Source organism: Catharus ustulatus, chromosome 4 (genome assembly GCF_009819885.2).
Source record: "Catharus ustulatus isolate bCatUst1 chromosome 4, bCatUst1.pri.v2, whole genome shotgun sequence".
NCBI classification, from domain to species: domain Eukaryota; kingdom Metazoa; phylum Chordata; class Aves; order Passeriformes; family Turdidae; genus Catharus; species Catharus ustulatus.
In genome coordinates this window covers 55,375,839-55,396,618 of record NC_046224.1, presented here as the reverse complement: position 1 = coordinate 55,396,618, position 20,780 = coordinate 55,375,839, and the positions used below count along the sequence as shown (strand labels likewise).

The window sequence follows — 20,780 nt, the reverse complement described above, 5'->3', positions numbered from 1 at the left end:
ATTTTAATGTTTTTATCAATTTAGCTGAGATTACAGTAAAATTTTTATACAAGCAACACTTCCCTCGGTAATTTGAAATTATTATTTTACAGAGTGACAAAGAAAGAAGACCATTAGGAGCTGGCACAGTCTTTTCTGTAGTCCTAATATTGCTTTCACTTTGGGGATCAAAAGAATTAAAAGGGGAAATTGTGGAATATACCCCATTTACTGTAAAGTCTAAAATACATTTTAATAGCTATAAACGCTGACAAAAAATAATTCAGTATTATTATGTCCTTGGGGAAGAAAAAAGAATAAATCAACAGCATATTGATACTATCAATCACTACACGCTGAAAGAGGCATTATTGAATGGCAATCTAGTCTACTGCCTCTTACTCATCAGAGAAAATAAAATAACCTGGGCTGTTTGATTGAAGTTCCTTTATCCTACTGATAATATCAAGCTGACATGATTTTCTAGAAAAACCCTGAAACTACTCAGGCACCAGCTGTGGTTCTGCTTCTTGACAAGTTAAGGGTAAGGTTCTCCTTGACTTTTATTACAGAGAAGAAAATCCACATGGAGTTATTCAGTCAGTGTAATTTTCTAGTTATAAAGGTAAGTTTTAAATGTCTCTTTTATAACCAGTGCTCCTTGTGGGTTGTTATTGGTGGTGATTCTGTGGAAAAGTCTTAAAGCAAATAAAATGTTTCACTAAAGAGATTAGTAGGCAACATGTATATCTATTTTTGCAGTTCTTACTGCAAAGAAAGCATCTAATGTTTAAAGAAACCTCAACAGTTGAGTAAATCTAGAAAAAAAACTCTGCCAAACTAAGTTTTTAGAAACAGCTGCAAGAATGGATAATATTGCTGAAAGACATGAGTAATCTAAAAATTCTCTGCATATTGGAGTCTGTAAACTTATCTCTTTCCAAACATGACTGAAACAAGCATTTTTTATTGGTACCTCCAACTGATTTGCACAGCCCACAATACCTCTATTTATTTTGAGCCAATCCATAATTTTTCAATACCCTCATTACGTAAATGTTAAACACATTGAAACATAATAAAAAATGTAAAACACAATTAAAAACCATACTCTGGTCGATTACACAGCCTGGTGGTGCTCTTGATTCCACCTCCACAAGTTCTTGAGCACGAGCTATAAGGTCCCCATGGTCCCCATTCTCCATCTACAGGACGCAGCTCCATTTCTCTGCTCACACAAATTCCATGGCGGCAGTGCTGCACAGTTGAAAAACAAAATACAATTCATAGTTCAAGCAAAAGGTTACTGTATATTTAAGGCACAAAAAGAACAAAATTTAAGCTCTCACTACTCTTATCTGGATCTGGGTATTTTCTAAAATGTTTAATTTCCTTTAAGACAACTTACCCAGCAGTCATGCTTTTAAAAATGCAATCTAGAGCTCTTTGATCTCTAGAAATCTATTGGATATTGGATATTGAATATTTATCTGTCTTGTCACTTTATCCAAATATCTCTAAAAGATCTTGAATTCCTGATACATTTTTATCATAAAGTCCAAAAATAGATTTACAATAGTCTTTTATATACAAGTTTTTTCAATTTAATTTTGAATTCGTGCTGATACAAAAAAGGAAAAATTATAAGAAACCACCAAGAAAATCAGGGTGTTTTGAACATTTCAAAAGCTAACTATCTAATGGGATTGTTTGGAAAAAGCAGACAAGCATTTAAGACCTTGATTAAGTAAAGTAAGATGATGCTATAGATTCATTCTTGAGCTCAGACTTTTACACCCATAACAAAAAGTGTAAAATATTTTAATTTATTTATATGCTATGATTTTTTTATTTGTTACTAATTTAACAAAGCTATTAACATTAAAATTGAATTAATAGTTAAATTTTAAAAACTAATAGCATAGAAATAATAATTCTTAGAGCAAGATACTACATTGCAATGCCTATTCTGTTACTTTAGATCTTATTCTTGGTAAAGAACTACCTATTTCCACTAAAAAATTGCATAAAGGAGGAATTTTAATTTCATCTGCTGGGACTGACATTATTAAGAAGACAAAGACTGCAAGATTATTTTGTTGTGGTCATGTCAGTTATGAGACTTCATCACATCATAACTGTAAACTTTTATTATTTATAGAAAGTAACTACCTTTTTATTCCCCCAGAAACATCAATATCTTGCTTCTAAGTATTTGCTATCCCTGTTCCTGACTGCAAATATGTGTATTTGATCACAACATAGTGGAATAGTCTACATACTAAAATAGAATATTTACTATATACTATCATTTCAGTGCTATATATCCTGCTGACTTCTACGTGGAAAATGTGTCAACTTTGTCCTTGACTTCAAACACCTTCTGAGGCATCAAAGACTGCCCTCATCTGGAGACGAGACACTGGCCAGGACTGAATATATGGGGTCAGTGCTCATATATAACAGAGAGAATTCTTTATTTTTGATGCCTGTTTGCACACTCAGGATTAGACCATCCATTAATTAGGTTTGTTGTCAGGAGGGATTCTGCTAGTCGTATTGACAGGGAGTGGTTCATTCCATCTTTCCCTGCAGGAAATATAGTAAATGGATCAGTCACTAGAGCAGGTTCTATCAACTCAACTGCTTGTTATTTCTGAAGCCTAGGTTTTGCCTCTCTGCAAGTTAAACAGCCTCAAATTACCTTAAACTCTAGAAGGACTTTGATAAGTAACATCTCTGGCACATAAAACAATTTAAGAACCTCTGATACACAAAAGATTAAACAATAAAACAAGAATTAAACCTCCATGTTTTTACAATTAATTTAAACATTACATAGAATTTCTTAAGAGTTATTACAAATTTGTTGTACAAACTATCAAGAAACAAACTTCGCTGAACATAGTCTTTCTGAATATAGCTGACTGGCACAAAACTCAAATCTGTTCAGTGGTTTCATCACTGGCTAAAATAACCCCTAGATACAATTTTTTCCTAATTAATATATGTTTTTGTTATATTGATGCTTATGTTCACATGCTATCAACCATTTTTTTCTCAAAATAGGAATTTATGACAGAATCAGGTTCTCTTTTCAGGCTTCTGCCAGAGTTCCTAGTTCAATCTGATGATAAAATTGCCTGCCTGTGTAATTCCTTGTCACACCAACTCTTGCATATAGGCTGTATCTTTTAAGCTCTCAATGCCTGCCCCTAAGAATATGATCATTCCAGGTGATTCTCACACCCAAAGCAAGCACAGAACAAAAGCTAGACCTTGGCACAGAACTGCGCAAATGATCCAATCAATTGTCCAGATCATCACTTAACACTAAAACTAAAGCTTTAACTTAAAACCAAAAAGCCACCATTATTTCTCTGCATATGAATTCTCACTGTAGTCCTTACTGTTTGGGTTTTTTTTTTGTTGATGTCTGTTTTTTTGTTTTACTTTTTTTTCCAAGACAGCCTCAGGTACCTTCACATCCAAGCCTTTTAGTACCTAACCTCAAATTTCTAACAATCAAAGGCAGACTTTCTACATAGTCCATCCATAAGGTAAAGGAGGAACATGAAGAACTTGCCTTTTCAAGAACTGTCCTAAGCATCTCAGGAAATAATTTTTTTCACTATACACTGAAGAGTCTAAATCCTCCTTCACAAAACACATACTGCATTCTAATATAGACAGTGACCTAGTAATTTAGGTTCTTCCATCCAGAAAAATATTTACAATACTTCAAGGGAGACTTCAAGAAAGAAGTTGTAAAACAAAACTTTATACCCACAGTAGTATAATTTAAATCCATAAAAATGCAAAGCATATGCTCACATCTGGGATTTTAATAGCCTATTCAACAAACTTGTCTCAGCTATTATTCTGCTGCATTCCTACAGAAGCAACATGATGAAGTCACGGTAGAAAACTCCAGCACCAGACATGTTCCAGATGTTCCTCTGTGTTGGCTTGAATCATTGTTTCACTGAGAATAATATGATATATAGAGCTTTCATAAACTTAAATATAATTGCTAATGATTTTTTTTTACATTTTTTATGGCAAATATAGCACATGCATAAAGTAAAGTGGGTATCACACATAATTCCAGATTACAGCAAGTGGCAAGGCTTCTCTAGTCAAGATCAACAGTTGGTTTTCTGTCAAAAAGCCTAGAAAGGTTCCAAATTTGGAATCAACAAACCTATGGGTACCCAGATTTGTTTTCATTAATAATCTTCTCATAACTTTGAGTCTTTCCTATGGATTAACCTATGATTTGATAAATTGATTTTGAGACCTTCCAATTTATCTCTTACTGAACTTGCTAGATTTCCAGGAAAGCAACTTTGAAAGAAATTATTAAAGCATTACTTGACAGCCTATGCTCAACTTTGACTGAATCAAGGAGAGAGGTAGATGCATGTAGAGCAGACCTGGAGCTCCTCTGAAATCAGCCCTCCTACAGAGCCCACCAAGATGAGGAGTGGGACCCTAAGGAACATAAAATGAACTAAAGCAGAGTAGTTAATGAAACGAGCATACATGGCAGAAGAAAGAGCTTGGAAAGAACTCTAACTGAAGTTGTTACCAAAGCATCGCAGGTCTTTATCTCTGCGGTGAGGATTCTCAGATGAGTCTACATTTATTACTCAAATGACATTATCTACAAAACCCATACTACTTGAATTTTTCAATGTTTTCAATTTTTTTCTTGTAAAAAAACCTTCATACTTTATTTTTCCCTTGAAACTTTTAATTTTTCTGAAATTATAGCTCAGAGAAAAATACTTCACAGAAATCCCAGTTTGCAGAAAAAAAATAAATGGTTTGAACTCACACTTTACTCTGTTCTTACAGTTCTGCTGCTTTCCAGATGGTGAACATATTCCTGTATCCCCAACTCTGATAAAATCCATCTGACTCTTTGTACTTACTTTACATATATATATACATAAAATGATTTATTCTTTCAGATTCAATATGTTCATGTATTATATTCATGAGGTAGTCAAGCTATGAAACAATTCTTAATAGCAATCAATAAATGGGCACTACCTACAAGTGAAGAACAGCAAACATACTTCAGAATTGGATGGGTATTTCTTCTACTGTTCAAAGCAATTCTCTTTTGCTCTGCATTCCCATTCTCAGTTGCCCCTGTATCCCTGTCCTCTATGCCAAAAGGACTAGGATGAAATCTTAATTTACGCAATAGCTATTCTGAATATTTTTAGATGTTAGCTCAATATACACTACATATCTACAGTGAATAGAATTGATTAACATGCCTCTAAAAGACAAAAAGGCACATGCTTTCCAATGCAACTGTTACTTGTATCATGTGAATTCTTTCTTGCTGTTAAAGATATTTTCCAAACTTCAGTGACAGTTGGTTTTTTTCAGTGTTTAAACTGCCATCATGTAGAACACTGGGATATCCCCAGAACGCAGAAAAGTTTGGGTCAGAATCATATAACAACCTCCTTCCTCTCCATTCCAATGCTCAAGCAATCAAGAGAATATGGGCATATTTCTGTATTCCTCAGGAATCCAGGAAGGATCAGAGTACCTCAAAAATAATAAACCACTTACAATTTATTGTGTACTTTTGCTGTTATTTTCATAGCAATAAAGACTTGTTCTGAGAATGCCACTCCTGGAAGATAGGTGGTTTCAACAAATTTTCTTCTTTGGAGATGGGTGTTTTTTGACTCAGATATGCTTCACTAAATCCAACTGTTAAAGTAGTTCATAGAGCAAGATCCCTTAATACAACACACAACATTTGAAATCTGAGCTTAAAAAGTCAATACTAAAATAAAAAAATGCCTTAAATGGACCTTTTCTCTATTCATCACAATGATAGATATTTGCAACAGCAATAATGTCGCAAATGCCATATATAAATCAATTTAGCTTGTTGGAAAATATTAATTACAATTAGTAGTTACCATGTCTTATGCCCATTAACATTAGCAGTAACTTGCAGGCTGAGCTTGAGAAGAGCTGTCCCTTAGACAGGAGCAGACGACAATTTGTCAGATTAATTAATTGCTGTTCTTTCTTACATCTTTCAGAGGTAATGACTGTAATTAGCTCTTTACTTCCTAGAGAAAAATGGTTCCACTGCACTAATTACATAAAATAGGGTTTTGTGTTCTTATATAAAAGAAATCCTCTGATGTTGGCAAATTAGAGTCAATTTAACAGAAGATTACAAATGAAGTTTACATAAAAGATGAACTTCGTTTTTGATGAGTGACTGACTGAAAAATGGGTTAAACATTGTAACACCAACGGCATGCATAGGCTATAATCAAGCAAAGCTTCAACTAGAGCCTTCAAGTAACTTCTTCTAATCTTGCAAGACAGAAAGAAGCCATTTGAGACAGTTTACCCACTACATTTGTTATCCATTAAGGCACTACTTTCAAATTCTTCGTTAATATTTTCTTACTGAACATAGAATCTTTTAAGATTAAAAGTTATTGGGGGAAATCTAGAAACAACTGAGTGAAATGTAGTAGTTTATTGCACAAAGAAATTAAATTAAAATTTCCAATAATTTTTACGCATATAAAATTACTTTTTAAAAATTAACATTGCTTCCACAGGCCCTGAAGCTGCCAAAGCACACTTTGATATGAAAGCAGCTAAACATAATAAACCACCCACACTTAAGATAATCACTGTCATACCTAACCATGTAAAAAATCTCAAAAGTATTTATTCTCACTATACCCTGACAAGTAAGAAAACACTTCTGTTTGCTGATGGTGAAGTGAGACATGAAGAAGCCAAATACTAGACCAGTAAAGAACTTAAGCACCTAATTTCTGTTCACTTCCCAAACTACATACAAAACTCAAAGCCTCAAATCTTTGCTGGAAACTGGATACAACTAGTGGTTACCACTACTTCTGTTTCTATCGAGGTTCTCTAAGTGCCTTGACTATATCAACTAATTATATATTCATGACCCTTATGGACAGCCCAAGAAAGGCCATACTGTCCAAGTTTACAGATCAGGATCTGCATTCAAAGACTTGCAAATGAGGAAGCATTGAGTGGCACCTTTATCACTCAAAAACTCTTTACCAAATAAACCAATGAGCAGAATACAGGAAATACAGTTTCCACTTCTTTTTTTCAATCTGTCAAAGCACTCAATCCACACTTCAAGCAGCCAGACAAGTCTTATACATTGGGGTACAAATAAGAAGAGTGTTCCTGTTTTTAGCACTGAATAGACCCAAGTATCCTGAATTATGTTACAATAGGCAAGACAGAAAATGAACACAAGTGATACGTGCTTAAGGCAGCTGCTGGAGTGGGTGAAGAGGTATTGACACATGCTTTCATATTTTTTCTGAAACAGATAAAATGCACGTACAAATAACTACTGAGACCAGATGGTAATGCAAAGACTCCCTCTTTCCAAAAAAGCATACACCTGTAAATAAGTGACTCATACTTCAGTTGTTCTGGTTCAATAAATAGCCTCAACAAGACAAAACACACTTAAGTGATGTCATATTTCAGATAATTCTGCTTTGGACACTACCAATCAGGAAAAACCCAACTTATTAGGCATGAGCTGAACATTTCAAACAGAAGGAAAGATGTCAACTTTCCCCTGACCTCTTTCACCTACTTTTAACCAGTGTGGCATCTGTAAACTTTTATAATTACTCTGAACAGTTAAACAGTGGGTTTTTAAATCACATGATTACAGAATTAAGAGAAACTGCAGGTAAAATCAGGTAGACAATTTTCACACAGTAAGTGTTCTATAGGCACAGTATTGCCGCACAGTAAGCACTGATCTTTCTTACCTACATCCAAAATTGCAGGTACTGAGACACAAAACAAAGCTTACCATTCCTACACCACAAACTGTTCCATCAGCCAAAGGCATGTGCTGAGTACGACAACCTTTGTGAACGCCTTCTGTGCTAGTGCACCATAAGCGTTTACACTGTTTCTAGAAAAAAAAAAAGATTACTTTTGTTGCACCTGTAATACCATTTTAGAAATTAGTTGTGAATATTTTTATTTTCTCACACTGTGCAGGCTTAGTGTTTGCTATTGTACAACCATTTTTCACAGATAAAACCCCACAAAACCAAAAAAGATTTCGTTTAAGGCCAAGCAGAAATGTGGAATATCTGCAATTGATCCCATTAGAATAATAGATAACTTAATTTTCTACTTCAGTAGAAAATTTTATTTTAAAATATGAAAGAGGTTATGGTTAATACTACACACCACAGTTTCCATATAATCCCTCATAAAAAGACTCTCAGTGAATTTAACAGGAATTAAATGTACTGACTAGAAAATTAAGTAGAAAGCCTCATTTTCAAGTTGCTAAAAGTGCTGAAATAAATTCCTTAAAGCTGTTGCAGGAAACCTTAGTTTATGCAGCTTTAGATATTCACAGATATGGAAACCAAAATTAATGTAACCTACCTTCTATTGCCATAGATATCTCACAAGTGAAATTGCAATGTTGTTTACTGAACTCTTCCACTTCAAAACAATATAACATGGGATTTTGCTTATTTAAGGATAAAATTATTCCCAAACCAGTAATTTCCAGTAATTTTTTAGTAGAGATTAAGTATGACTTTGTCTGGTTTTCACTCACCAGGTAAGGGCATACTTGTGACCCAATACCAAACGTAAGCTCACACTGCTTGTTGACATCATACATTGACCCAGGTAGCTGAGAGGAAAGATCATATGTTCCTCCACTAGGCTTGTCTAGGAGGCATTCACCATAACCAGTACTGTTGTAAAACAGGAACAAAATGTGAATAAATCACTCAGCTCATTGGGAACCTTCTCACTATTCACAGAACACACATGCACATCTCTGTGGAGTTAAGGGTTTGCATGCCTACTTGCCTATGTAATGACTTCAATTGAATTAATGAATAATGGAATGCACCAGGTCACTTGATTTCCCTTTTTTGTATTTTGCATTTAGATCCACCAAACAAAATTAAGCGGGTTTTTTTCTCTTATTTTTTTAAAAAAAGGGGAAGAAAAAGGTACTGCCTAAATTATACCCATCCCTTATTTTTAACATAAGAACTTTAGAAAAGAAAGGGTGCCTATTCTTACCTACAAAAATAATCCTAAGGGTGTTTTCAATAAACAATACCACTATAGTTAAAAAAAAATCTTTGAAACTTTGCATGTTCAGTGCAACTCTAATGAAGTCATGATTCACTGAAAAATTTAAATACATGTATTTTTCTGGAGGACTGAGGCCCTGTAAATCAATGGTTAAACCAAAGAACAATGCAAAAACTATATTTAAGCAATACCTTTAACATCTCAAAAATAAATGAAATTGGTAAGGGGGGAAAAAATAAAAAAACAAGCCAAAAAACCCCCACTCCAAACCATAGCATTATATTGACACTCACTCAAGAAATTCAGTGATATATTTTTGACTGCATTTTGACCAGGTCCATGGACTTGTATGATAATTTAAAGTTGGAGCCATCACATGATATTGGTGTTTAATTCCAGCTTCTTTACATTTAAAACTATCATCATGAGGCACATTAAACCTAAAAAGCAAAACAGATAAACTCCAAAACAAATTCAGCAATAATTAACTGAAACTCTCTTTTCTGTGGCAGAAAATGCTTGAGTTTTGAGTTTGAAAACGCCTTAAAATTTAATGGGACTCGCTTAATACATCTATCTGACCTTTTGGCAATAGATATCTTTAAAGTGCCTTACATAATCATCCCCTTATCCAAATACTCCTAGTTATATAGTGGTGGGTGCAGGACGAATTTTACAGTTAGCATGATTTTTTAGCTTACCAGAAAAATCTCGGTGTTTTAGGAGTGTGCCACCTTAAAGGAACAACCCATCTCCTCAAGTGAATATACAGGCCATGGCTGGTTTGTCCACAACATGCAACCCCAATATTCACACCATAACTCTCACTATTCAGTAATAAAAACTGCAGAGCACATCAATACCATACTTAATGCATCTAACACACCACCTTATTTTACTCTCTCAGTTCGAGTACCAAGACAAATAGCTTGTGTCTAAGTGGACTTGCAGGCACATGAAAATGAACAAGCTATCTACTGAGCTCTGTAACCTACAGAACGTTACCTACACTGTGGCACGCTCATGGAGCTAGAGTATAGCACCTTTCTGCCATCACTGATGAGGTATGCTTCATAAAATAAAATGCTGTCATCTCCTCTTATTTTTCAGTGTAAAGTATTTCTCTTTGTGTTACTCTACTGTATTCTGAAAGGATCAAACACAAGGAAGAATATTTCTGTGTTATATTAACAATTGTCTTTTCTTAAAGGTAAATTCCTAACAGGACTAGAATACACTTACTTAGACTTAGTAGGACTATGTTGCAGTAACTAGGGTATGTCCAGTGTCCAACATTTTTCATATGACAAAAGGACAGAATTAATCGACAGTTTTTTTCTAAAATTCAGGATACCAACCAAGTAATAAAATTCAGATTTCTTTATCTGGTTTACTACAAGGGGCAAAAATAATGACTCTTCTAAAAGGACATATCAGACTACACTGTCTTAGAAATGCAAAGCTCACTGCTGAAAATTGGTCATATTTAAAAGGAAATTTAAAAAAACCCAAAACATTACCTGCCAGAAAATAGATACTTACACATGTCCTAGTTCATGTGCTATAGTAAAAGCAGCACTCAATCCATTTTCTTCACTTACAGAACAACTGCGTAGTGGGTCGCACATTGTACCTAGCTCTGCTAAACCTGCAAAATTGAATCCTTATATAAAAGCTTAAGAGAACGAATTTTCACATATTGCCATGTATTACAGTGAATCCTATGGCACTCAAGTCGAAAGTTGTGCCGGAAGTATGCAGCAAATTTACACAAAAAGAACAACCACCTGGTAGCAAAGTACATGCCAGCAGAGAACAGCAATAAGCAACATGAAACCATTATTTTTGTCTGTGCCTTGAATTTTCTATTTTCTGACTAATTGCTAATAGATTTTTCTCCTCACACTGATATTCTCATATATAAAATTATACTGATGAAAAAAGAGTAACTCACCAAGAGTATCACACTTCTCTCTAGCTCTGCAGATATCTTCCCTTGAAAGAAAAGATTTAAAATCATTACAGCATATAAAAGAATATTTTTAAAGTATTTCACTCTTGCTATACTAGTCACAGCAATTGCAAATCTTATTCTCAATTTTTAATGCTACAGGCCATTCAAATAATTTGTAGTGAAAGAAATAATTTAAATTCACCAGACTAAGCCCACAGTACTGATTTTTATCTAGCATGCAAAGAATAAAAATTTATTATGTTCTTTCTCTACAATGCAGAAGGTAGATCAAGAATGAAATTATGCTGACAAACATGCAGATTGCAGTATACTTGAAACTTGAACACTGGAGGAAAAATTAGTGAAAAAGACAAGTGAAAAAGAGACTATTATAAAGAATGAACATCAGAACCCTCACTGATGTGATTGGTGTATGGGAAGAAAACATACTAATATTTATATGCTTTCCATTTTAAAATTTTGATAGTTGTGATTACATCAGGGCTATCAGGAGCTGCCTGTCACTGCATTCTTCAGTTTACTCTATTATGTACAACACTCTTCCCTTATCACATGTAAGGGACTATAGCTAAAGATTGAATTTCCATGCAACACTTTCAGTTCTAATTAATTTCTACCATCTTGAATGGAAGGATCATTAGATGCTTATCTATCAACATAGAAATGTCAGAGTAATTGCTCCCATATTGATAATCAGTGTTTTGGAAGGGCTAGATAGTGTTATTCTCTTAACTACCAACGTCAGTGAAATGGTTGAAAGATTATATTGCAAAAACGAAACTGAAGCATTTGTCTCACCAATCTGAGTAATTGTGGCTATTTTAGATACTGTACCTAGTGATGAGAACAGCAGTATCATGATGAGAAGGGTGAGTATCATCCAAAGTGTTTTGTGCTTGCTGCCATAAGCAAAAATTACGAAGAGTGGTAGCTGCATTAAAAGTGATGGCTGGTCCTTCCTAAGCAAGAAATGGCCAAAAGCATCAAATAAGGGCATTAATATTCATGCACTTGCACTTACTGCATTGTCATTTGTGCTTCTAATCTGCAAAGTAATGACTTGAGCTTGGAAAGAAGTCAGCAGGACTGCACATAAGAATTCCCTCAGCAGATTTGTTTGACAGGTCAGACCTGAATTTAGCTGCAAGTCATCAGTCAGAAGAACCCATTATTCTAAACAATGTATGTGAGCATTTACCATGTGTTAAATATTAGAAAAATATAGTGACAAGACATTTATGATAAATAAATATTAAATCCATGTATTTGAAAAGGAAGTACTTCTTACAATCTTAAAATATTACAGCTGTTAGGGTTGAAAGCCTTCCATTGAAACTCTCTATAAAAATTGCCATTTTCTTGCCATGTTTCCATGAGCATAACCACACTTTAGGAAGTTCTGCCATAAGCTGTCATATTCTCTCTGATTTATATCAGTGTAGGTCAACTGGACATGTTAATAGAGAGACAGGAAAATAGAGGCATTAAATACAGGTCCTGAAGTTAACCTTGCACTTGACATATTGCTTCTTATTTCAAAACAAAATCACATAGTTGAAGAAAATATTTTATATTTAAACTAAAAAAAGTTAAATTTTATAATTACAATGCAAGTTCATGCATTTTTTCTTCTATAAGAATATCTTCCAAATACTTCTTCTTCTTACCTGTTCATTGTGAATTACAATTAATTTGACAATAACTATATTTATAAGATTTCCAATAGTTGAATCTTTATAGATTGCTGCAACCTAAAAAGAAAAACAATATTAGAGTATTAAACTCACTTGGTAAACTATCTCTTTTAATGAAACAAACAAATTACCAAGAAAACCAAGCCACTACACAATAGGTATCTCATGCTTCCAACTGTATCTTCTACCCAAGGACATGGTGACAAAAAAAGGTTTTCTCAGTTTTTAATATTCTAACAGTTTCAATTCTATATTTATTTCCAAACAGACAGACACTATGTTGAAATGCTAAGGTAAAAAGCACACTTATTAAACAGTTTATTTATAACATATCAAAGAAAGGACAGAAGTAATGTTACTGTGACTGTGAGGCATAAGATGCTTTATATGGACGATTTGTAGAATCAATACCTGAAATATTAGAGAGTTTTAAAAACAAATAAGTTTTTACCTTACTTTCAATGGAAGCTGGACTGAGTTTTAAAACTGTATTGAAAATACACAAGACACATACAAAGGTATCTTTCCACATCCATAAAATTTGTATTTGCATCCCCAATGGGCATTTTTATACATACTCTTGCAGACAGATAATAAAAATCATGAGTCAATTCCATACACCAAAGTTAATTACTTTGAAAGTTATTTTTCATAAAAGTAGTAAAAAAGTTTATACATTCTAAGCAAGACCTTCAGATATCTCATCCATGTGAATTCTGGCTTTAAGCCGTAGTCAAATGACAGCCTTATGTAAACAAGAGCTGTCACCAAACACAGAAGTACTGCCTTTCCTCCCTTAAAGCTTGTGCTAAGGCTGCAAGGCTACAAAAGTGATCAAGGAGCTGATCCAGCTGCAAAAATATTTTTTTTAATCCCGTTATGCTGGTCAATATGCTCTCGTTTCTGGTGCAGTCTCCAACACAAGTGCCGATAGAGGGAAAGGGGAAGAAGACCAGACCTATTTCAGAAGTCTTTTGAGCTGGTTGAACTGGCTCAAACTGCTTGTGAAACCACAGCCTTGCAGTATAAAAATTCTATTTACCTGTGGTCAAGTAATACTGCTAAAACTTCGAACTGACAGAGCACTGGCTCCCCACTCATGGCCCACCTTTCTCTAAACTGGAGAAAACACAATATGCAGCACCGTCCTTCATTCCTTTGTTGACAAACAAGTTGGAAGTAGAGGATTCAATAAGAGCAGGAGAGGAGCCAGAGCTTCAGAACCCATGTGCAGAACACATGTCAGAGCAGTACAAGTCTTGTTTGCTTCTTTCCATTGGGCCTCTTTCTCGGTTACTAACCAGTAAGTATCCAATTATTCTTATGTGGGAATGAGGAACATCTCTCAAATACTTGCTGAAGTGCTGGATCCACTGGGCAAGGACAAACTCAGAAGCCTTTACAAAAAGTACTTGAAATGCTCAAACACAATTTAGGCAGAACTTGAGTAGAATAAACTACCATTTTTCTAATATCAAAATTAATTTACCACAATCAAGCTCATAATTTGTTCTTATACTTTGAGTTTCATTTCGATAAACTTAGAAAGGATATTTCTAGGTATTTATCCTCCCCACAAAGTATGTTCCTGTAGGAACTGCTGTCTCACAATAACACAATTGTCATATCCATCTCAACTCGTGTAACTATTAGGGAACAAATTCCATCAATGATTAATTGAAAAGAAGGGATGAACTCTTCTGTAGATATGGTTATCTAGAAATATGTATTTAAACATATATTTTCATGCAAAACAGGAAGTGCAGCTATTTCATTTCTTCATCCCTTTACTATGGAAGGAGACAACATGTTGAATTTTCAGATGTATGAGGCTAAGGCAGAATAATTCCTGCCCAGCTCTTTCAAGTTTGATTTCTCTTCGGCAAAGAAGAAACAGAATATGGGTTCATATGCCATTCAAAAATCTTTTCAGAGAAGAATCTAAAATGAGATCCGTGAAGATCTTTGGGTTATTCCAAGAACTGGAAGATACTTGTTTCAAGGATTGGTTCTAATACCACTTAAGCTGATACAAGAGGCGCTTACAACTGAGAATTTGTTAGAACATAAACCTATATGAGATGATTACATGTGTATACCATTAACACAGACTTCTTTCACTGGACATGGTTGTTGCACTTGGCCTTGTAGACCTTCATGAGATTCACACAGGCCCACTCCTCAAGCCTCTCAAGGTCACTCTGCAACTCAAACAACTCAACTGAATCACTGAACTTGCTGTCATCTGAAAACTTGATGAGGGTGCATACAATTACACTGCCAGTGTCATTGATGAAGATATTGAAAAGTGTTGGTTCCAACACGGACCCTTGAGGGACACCACTCATTACTGGTTTCTGTTTGTATGTTGAGCCATTGATGATAACTCTTTGGAATGGCCATCCAGTCATTTCCTTATCCATCTAACAATCCATGCATCAAATCCATATCTTTCCAATTTACTGGCTAGACTGTAGAGGGGGACTGTATCAAAGGCTTTACAGATGACCAGGCAGAGTTCTTCACTTGCCCCTGATGCAGTTACTCCATCACAGAATGCCACCACATTAGTGAGAAGCATCTCTTAATTAACCTGTAAATCAGTCTAGCTAATGTCTGGTTTTTGAACTGAAAGCTCTGAAACTCAGGAACCAGATGCATTTTATTTAACTGGCTGTCAAGTAACGAGCATGCAGGTCATCTGAGGTAGTGACCCAGCTAACAAAAACCAATACATGAGTTGTCTAGTACTCTAAGGCTATACATATATATTAGGTAGAACAGGCAAAGGGATTGAGAAATGAATGGGAGAGGTAACTAGGTTCAACTAACACCAAACAATGCCCAAGTGCCAAAGCAGTGACTTTCAACCTTCAGTGCAAAATTAGCCTTAAGTTTCCCAAATGCTTCCTCTGCTATAGTAGAGATAATTTCTGCTCCAGGGTGATTAGAATGATCCAGGCAAGGAGTTGAGGCTGGAGCCTTCTTTTAACTAAAACTTAGCAGTTCTTGTTCATGGTTGTAGTAATATTTATAGTGTAGTTGATGGTTGTTCTTTCATATACATTAATAGTTCCTTGAAAAAATTATTTTACTGCTGTACAAGTGCTTTCTGTCAAGGTGATCCTGATAACAAAACCTGGAAACATAGAGGAGGCAAAGAAACCAACACAAAACACAGTCAAGAGTCCTTCCTGCCTCTTGGCTCAATGTCCACTTAAACATTTGAGCAAAAGTGTATCTTCAAACCATAAAACTAGTTACTCATCCCTCAGAACAGACGCATTAGACTAAGTATATTTGAGAAAAACAATCTCTTTGCATGCCTGAAGAGAAACTGTTGCAGGACTTTCAACAGCATATCTATTCACCATCTGAATTATGCACTGGTTATCTCTCTGGAGAATAGTTCAGGACTGAAATAATGTTAGGTAGATGCCAGAGGTCAGCAGCTCCTGCCAAAATTTTAAACATACCTGTTTCCACTATGAGAGACAGTAAGCTCACGCTAAATGTAAAATAACACTCCTCTCATTAACCCTATGTTTCAGTCAAACTCTGGATCCTTTGCCTCATGAGCACTTTCACGACCTCTAAACATTTAGTTATTACCACTACTTTCAAAAGATCAAAGAGCAAGACTGTATGCTGATAACAAGATGCCTTTACCAGAAAAGTTCAGTATACATTCTCAGCATGGTTGAACACATGTGAAGAGAAAAATCCTGAAAACTGATAACCACAAATCAAACTTGAAGATTTACCTAAGGAACTAGTCAAACTAAAATAATCCACTGAGACCTGAAATGATATAATGATGCCAGGAACTATCAGAGATCTGAAATATAAGATTCTTATTTTTAGTGAAAAAAAAATAAGAGATAAGTACTCCCTGCTCCTGTATTCTAAGGATTCCCCTCTCAATCATCTCTTATTGGAAGCATTCATGAAAAAGTATGATGAAATGGCATAGAAATTTACTAGAAAACACCATTTCTTCACAATTTTCAGATCTACTTACTTTACAGTGATCTAAATACAGGCTTCAGAGAAGTAGGAGGTAACAGCCAAGAAAATGTGAATTTAGTTTCAAGAGATTTTTCAAAGTCTTAAAACCAGCTTCCGCACCAGAGTACAGCAACAAAGAATGGAGGGGGAGAGGGGGGGGAAATAAATATACATATATATATATATGGAACTTGTTACACTTTAGTGGAAGGATCGCAGTTTTTATTTTCATGAAATTTTGAAATATTAAGTCAGACAGTCATGGCTGCCAGTTGACTGGCAGCAACTTGGTTACAAAATTTAGTTTCTCTAGACAGCCCTGTTGCAACTGTACAGGAAAGTGTGACTGTCAATAGTGGCAAAATGCCCTATTTAGAAAAGGTGTTGATAAACAAGCAAGTACACCTAGAGGCTGGAAGATAAGTAAATGATAAATCCAAATCCAATTGGATATATCTTGTTCAGCTCTTTTTTTTTCTTACTTTTTTCCCCTCTAAACATTGTATCACAAGACCTCTTTTTCTTTCCTCTTGTCTGTTACACACAACCATGGTACCAAGAAAATAGAAAGATTCATATCCCCTGAAAGAAACACTTTCAGGGTATCACTTCATAGCTTGTACATCTTTTGCAGGCTCCAAAATCTCTTCTGCATTTTTGTAGTGCTGAAAGCGTGTGAGATACCCAGGATCTGGGAGATATCTCCTTCACCTTTTCCAGTGTCATATCGATTCCATGATATATTTCATAAGACCCAGAAATTGTCTGAAGTCATGAGATAAATGAGTAGTTACTGCTTCAGGGAAAGAGAAAGAGCCATATTATTTCTGTTGGTGTTACTCCAATTCTGTTCACGCACATCTCTGTACAAAACAAGTGGATCCTAATGGCAGCAAAGACTTCTCATGCAAATTTGCACTAGCATACCTATGCCTCAGACTTAGAATTTTTTCCCCTAAGTTTTAGGTCATCTACTTCCTCCTTATCCAAATCCTGGTCAATCTACTATCCCCTGAGTTAACCAAGTGTAAGTTCCACATGTCACCTACTGGAGTGCTTTAGTGGAGGCATAAGGAAAGAATACATCCCTTTTAAAGGCTGAGTTGCCTTTTGTGTCAGCTTTGGCTAGGGTAGAACTAATTGTCTTCATAGTAGCTGTATGTGGCTATGTTTCAGATTTGTGCTGATCACAGGGCTGATAATATACAGATGTTTTTGTTATTGCTGAACAGGGTTAACATAGAGCCAAGGCCTTTCCTGCTTCTTGTACTGCCATACTGGGGGGGAGACTGGGGGGCTTGGGGGGTTGGGAGGAGACAAAACCTGGACAGGTGACCCAAACTGACCACAGGGAGACTTCAGACCATATGACATCATGTTCAGTATATACACTGGGGGAAGGAGGATGAAAAGGAGGATGTTTGGAGTGATGGCATTTGTATTCCCCAGTAACCATTACATCTGATGAGGCTCTGCTCTCCTGGAGAGGGCTGAATACCTGCCTGCTCATAGGAAGCACTGAATTAATTTCTTGCTTTCCCTATTAAGTTGTCTTTATCTCAACCCCTGAATTTCTAGCTTTTACCATTCTGATTCTCTCCCTGATCTTGGTGGTGGGGGAGTGAGCAAGTGGCTGTGTGGGGCTTATTTGCCAGCTGGGGACACCCTACCAGGAATGCCTGTGAGCTGTCTTTCCTCTAACTTGTAATTGAGAAGACAGTAACTGTCATGATCATCACCATCTACAACTCTTCAACAAAAATATGTACCACAGTTATAATCAGATCACATCAAACCCCATCATGTACAGCACAGTGTCAATGCATCCTTCCTTTCAGAATCTAAAAGAAACTACCTTAAAAGAAATTTCACAAGACACAGCCATAGACAGGCTTCTCTAGCTGTTAGAAGCTACTCAGAGAAACACATGAGTGTTGCTTGGCAACATGTCTCCTTATTCCTTGTTCCTATTCTTATTTTATGAGTCCCAGTCAGTTTAAAGCAATGTCTTAGTCATAAATGAACAGTACCAAAACTTCACCTTAGGAACACCCCTTGAACGATTACTACTGAAGGGAAAGTCATAGACACAAGTCTAAATATTGAATATCTAATCAAGAACAATCACTACCCAGGCAAAAATAGTAGTAAATAGTGCTAACAGCAGTGAAACGTAAAGACAGGCAAGTACGTCCCTGCCTACAAAATAGAATCATTTAGGTAGGAAAAGACCCTTAAAATCATTGACTTCAACCAAAAACTGCCAAGTCCACTATGAAACTCTATCCCTAAGCACCACATCTGCACATCTGCACATCTTTTACTCACCTCCAGGGATGGTGACTCCTGTGCTTCCCAGAGCAACCTGTTACAATGCTTCACAACCCTCTCCATGACACAATTTTTCCTAAACCTTTCTGGTGCAGCTTGAAACCATTTTCTCTGGTCCTTCACTTGTTACTTGGGTGACAAAACTGACCCCCAACTCACTATAGTCTCCTGACAGGTAGTTGTATACAGTGGTAAGATTCCCCTGAAACTCCTTTTTTCCAGGTTAAACACCCTCAGCTTCCTCAGCTACTCCTCATATAACTTGTGCTCAAGACCCTTCATCAGCCTTGTTGCTCTTCTCTGGCCATGCTGCAGCACCTCAGTGTCTTGGAGTGAGAGGCCCAGAACTGGACACAGCATTCAAGCTGCAGCCTCACCAGTGCCGAGTACAAGGGAACAATCCCTGCCCCAGTCCTGCTGGCCACATTATTTCTCACACAAGACAGCATGCCTTTGACCTTCTTGGCTACCTGGGCACACTAATACCTCTGTATCACTTGGTGGACCTCAAGATGTAGTGAGGTATCATTATGACATTTATACATAATATACAGGCACCCTGGAGTTGCAATACAAGGACAGTCACAATTAAAATGGTAGGTTTTATATCCCTACAGATAGCCATATATCAAGATAAGTAAGAAGGCCAGCTCAGAGAATTTATATGAATGATACTTTGAAAGTAATTGTTTCCAGCTATGTGTGTTCATTGGTGCATAAACAAATACCCACTTTCATTTTAATCATGCCAAATGCACAAGATCATGGGGTTTTATATACACAAAAGGAACATAATAAGGTGTATTCTTGGCTTACACCAAGAAAAATATGCCTTGTGCTGGCTTTCTAGATTTTATTGGATGAGAGATAAAAAGCACTGGACATTCCTGTAGCTCTAATACTAACATAATGATCTGAATGGGAAAGGGGCAAAATAGACCACTGAGGTTCTAAGGAACAGCTATAAGGAACAATATATTCACCTTTAAATTTTGAATGTAATTATATTCATTGCCTTTCAAATGGTAGTCATACAAATTAAATTATTAATCTATGAACTGTTTAGGTCTACTGCCCATTTTTAAGTTATGACCATAGGTAAAATCAGTAATGTCAAATATTCTTAAAGGCCAGGATGCATCTATGTTTTCTCAGGGTGCTCTGGAAAGATGAATTGTTAACTATTAGTATGTATAGTATGAATATACTATGAACTACAAAGAAAGTATAAATTTTAAATATACCCCATATATATTAAGATAAAATCATTTGTCTGGTTTTAATGATAGGGCACATTCGTGCACACAGTCTTTCCATATAGAAAATACTTCACGATCAATGTTGATGATGACAATGGAAACAAAAAAGGATAAACGAGACCCAAGTTAGAAAAATCTTTTGCTGTTAAGACCTGCTACCCACCACCTTCCATTTCACAAGTCAGTAAAAGACAGTAGTTGTAAAACTTTAGTAAAGTTTCTGTCTGAATGAAAATCCAAAGCACCGGCATTTAACACCGTAATATAATAGTACTGTTTTACCGTGATACAACACCACTTCACTGTTTCACAGTCTCACTGCAAGCTGAATTGATCTAAATTGATATTTTCTCAATCCTCTCCTTGAACGCAAGGCAGCCCCCCTCC

General features: G+C 35.8%; 1 protein-coding gene across 1 annotated transcript in view; it reads right to left on the bottom strand.

Moving 5' to 3' along the window:
* The window catches only part of ADAMTS20 (ADAM metallopeptidase with thrombospondin type 1 motif 20), an 86,778-nt gene that overhangs the window by 47,325 nt on the left and 18,673 nt on the right, over positions 1-20,780 (bottom strand). The window contains exons 5-12 of the mRNA XM_033058731.1: positions 12,769-12,852; positions 11,936-12,060; positions 11,081-11,121; positions 10,669-10,774; positions 9,420-9,566; positions 8,633-8,774; positions 7,862-7,966; positions 1,091-1,236 (exon numbers count right to left, since the gene is read on the bottom strand). Coding sequence (XP_032914622.1) covers positions 1,091-1,236; positions 7,862-7,966; positions 8,633-8,774; positions 9,420-9,566; positions 10,669-10,774; positions 11,081-11,121; positions 11,936-12,060; positions 12,769-12,852 — 896 coding nt within the window. The remainder of the gene's footprint in view (positions 1-1,090; positions 1,237-7,861; positions 7,967-8,632; positions 8,775-9,419; positions 9,567-10,668; positions 10,775-11,080; positions 11,122-11,935; positions 12,061-12,768; positions 12,853-20,780) is intronic.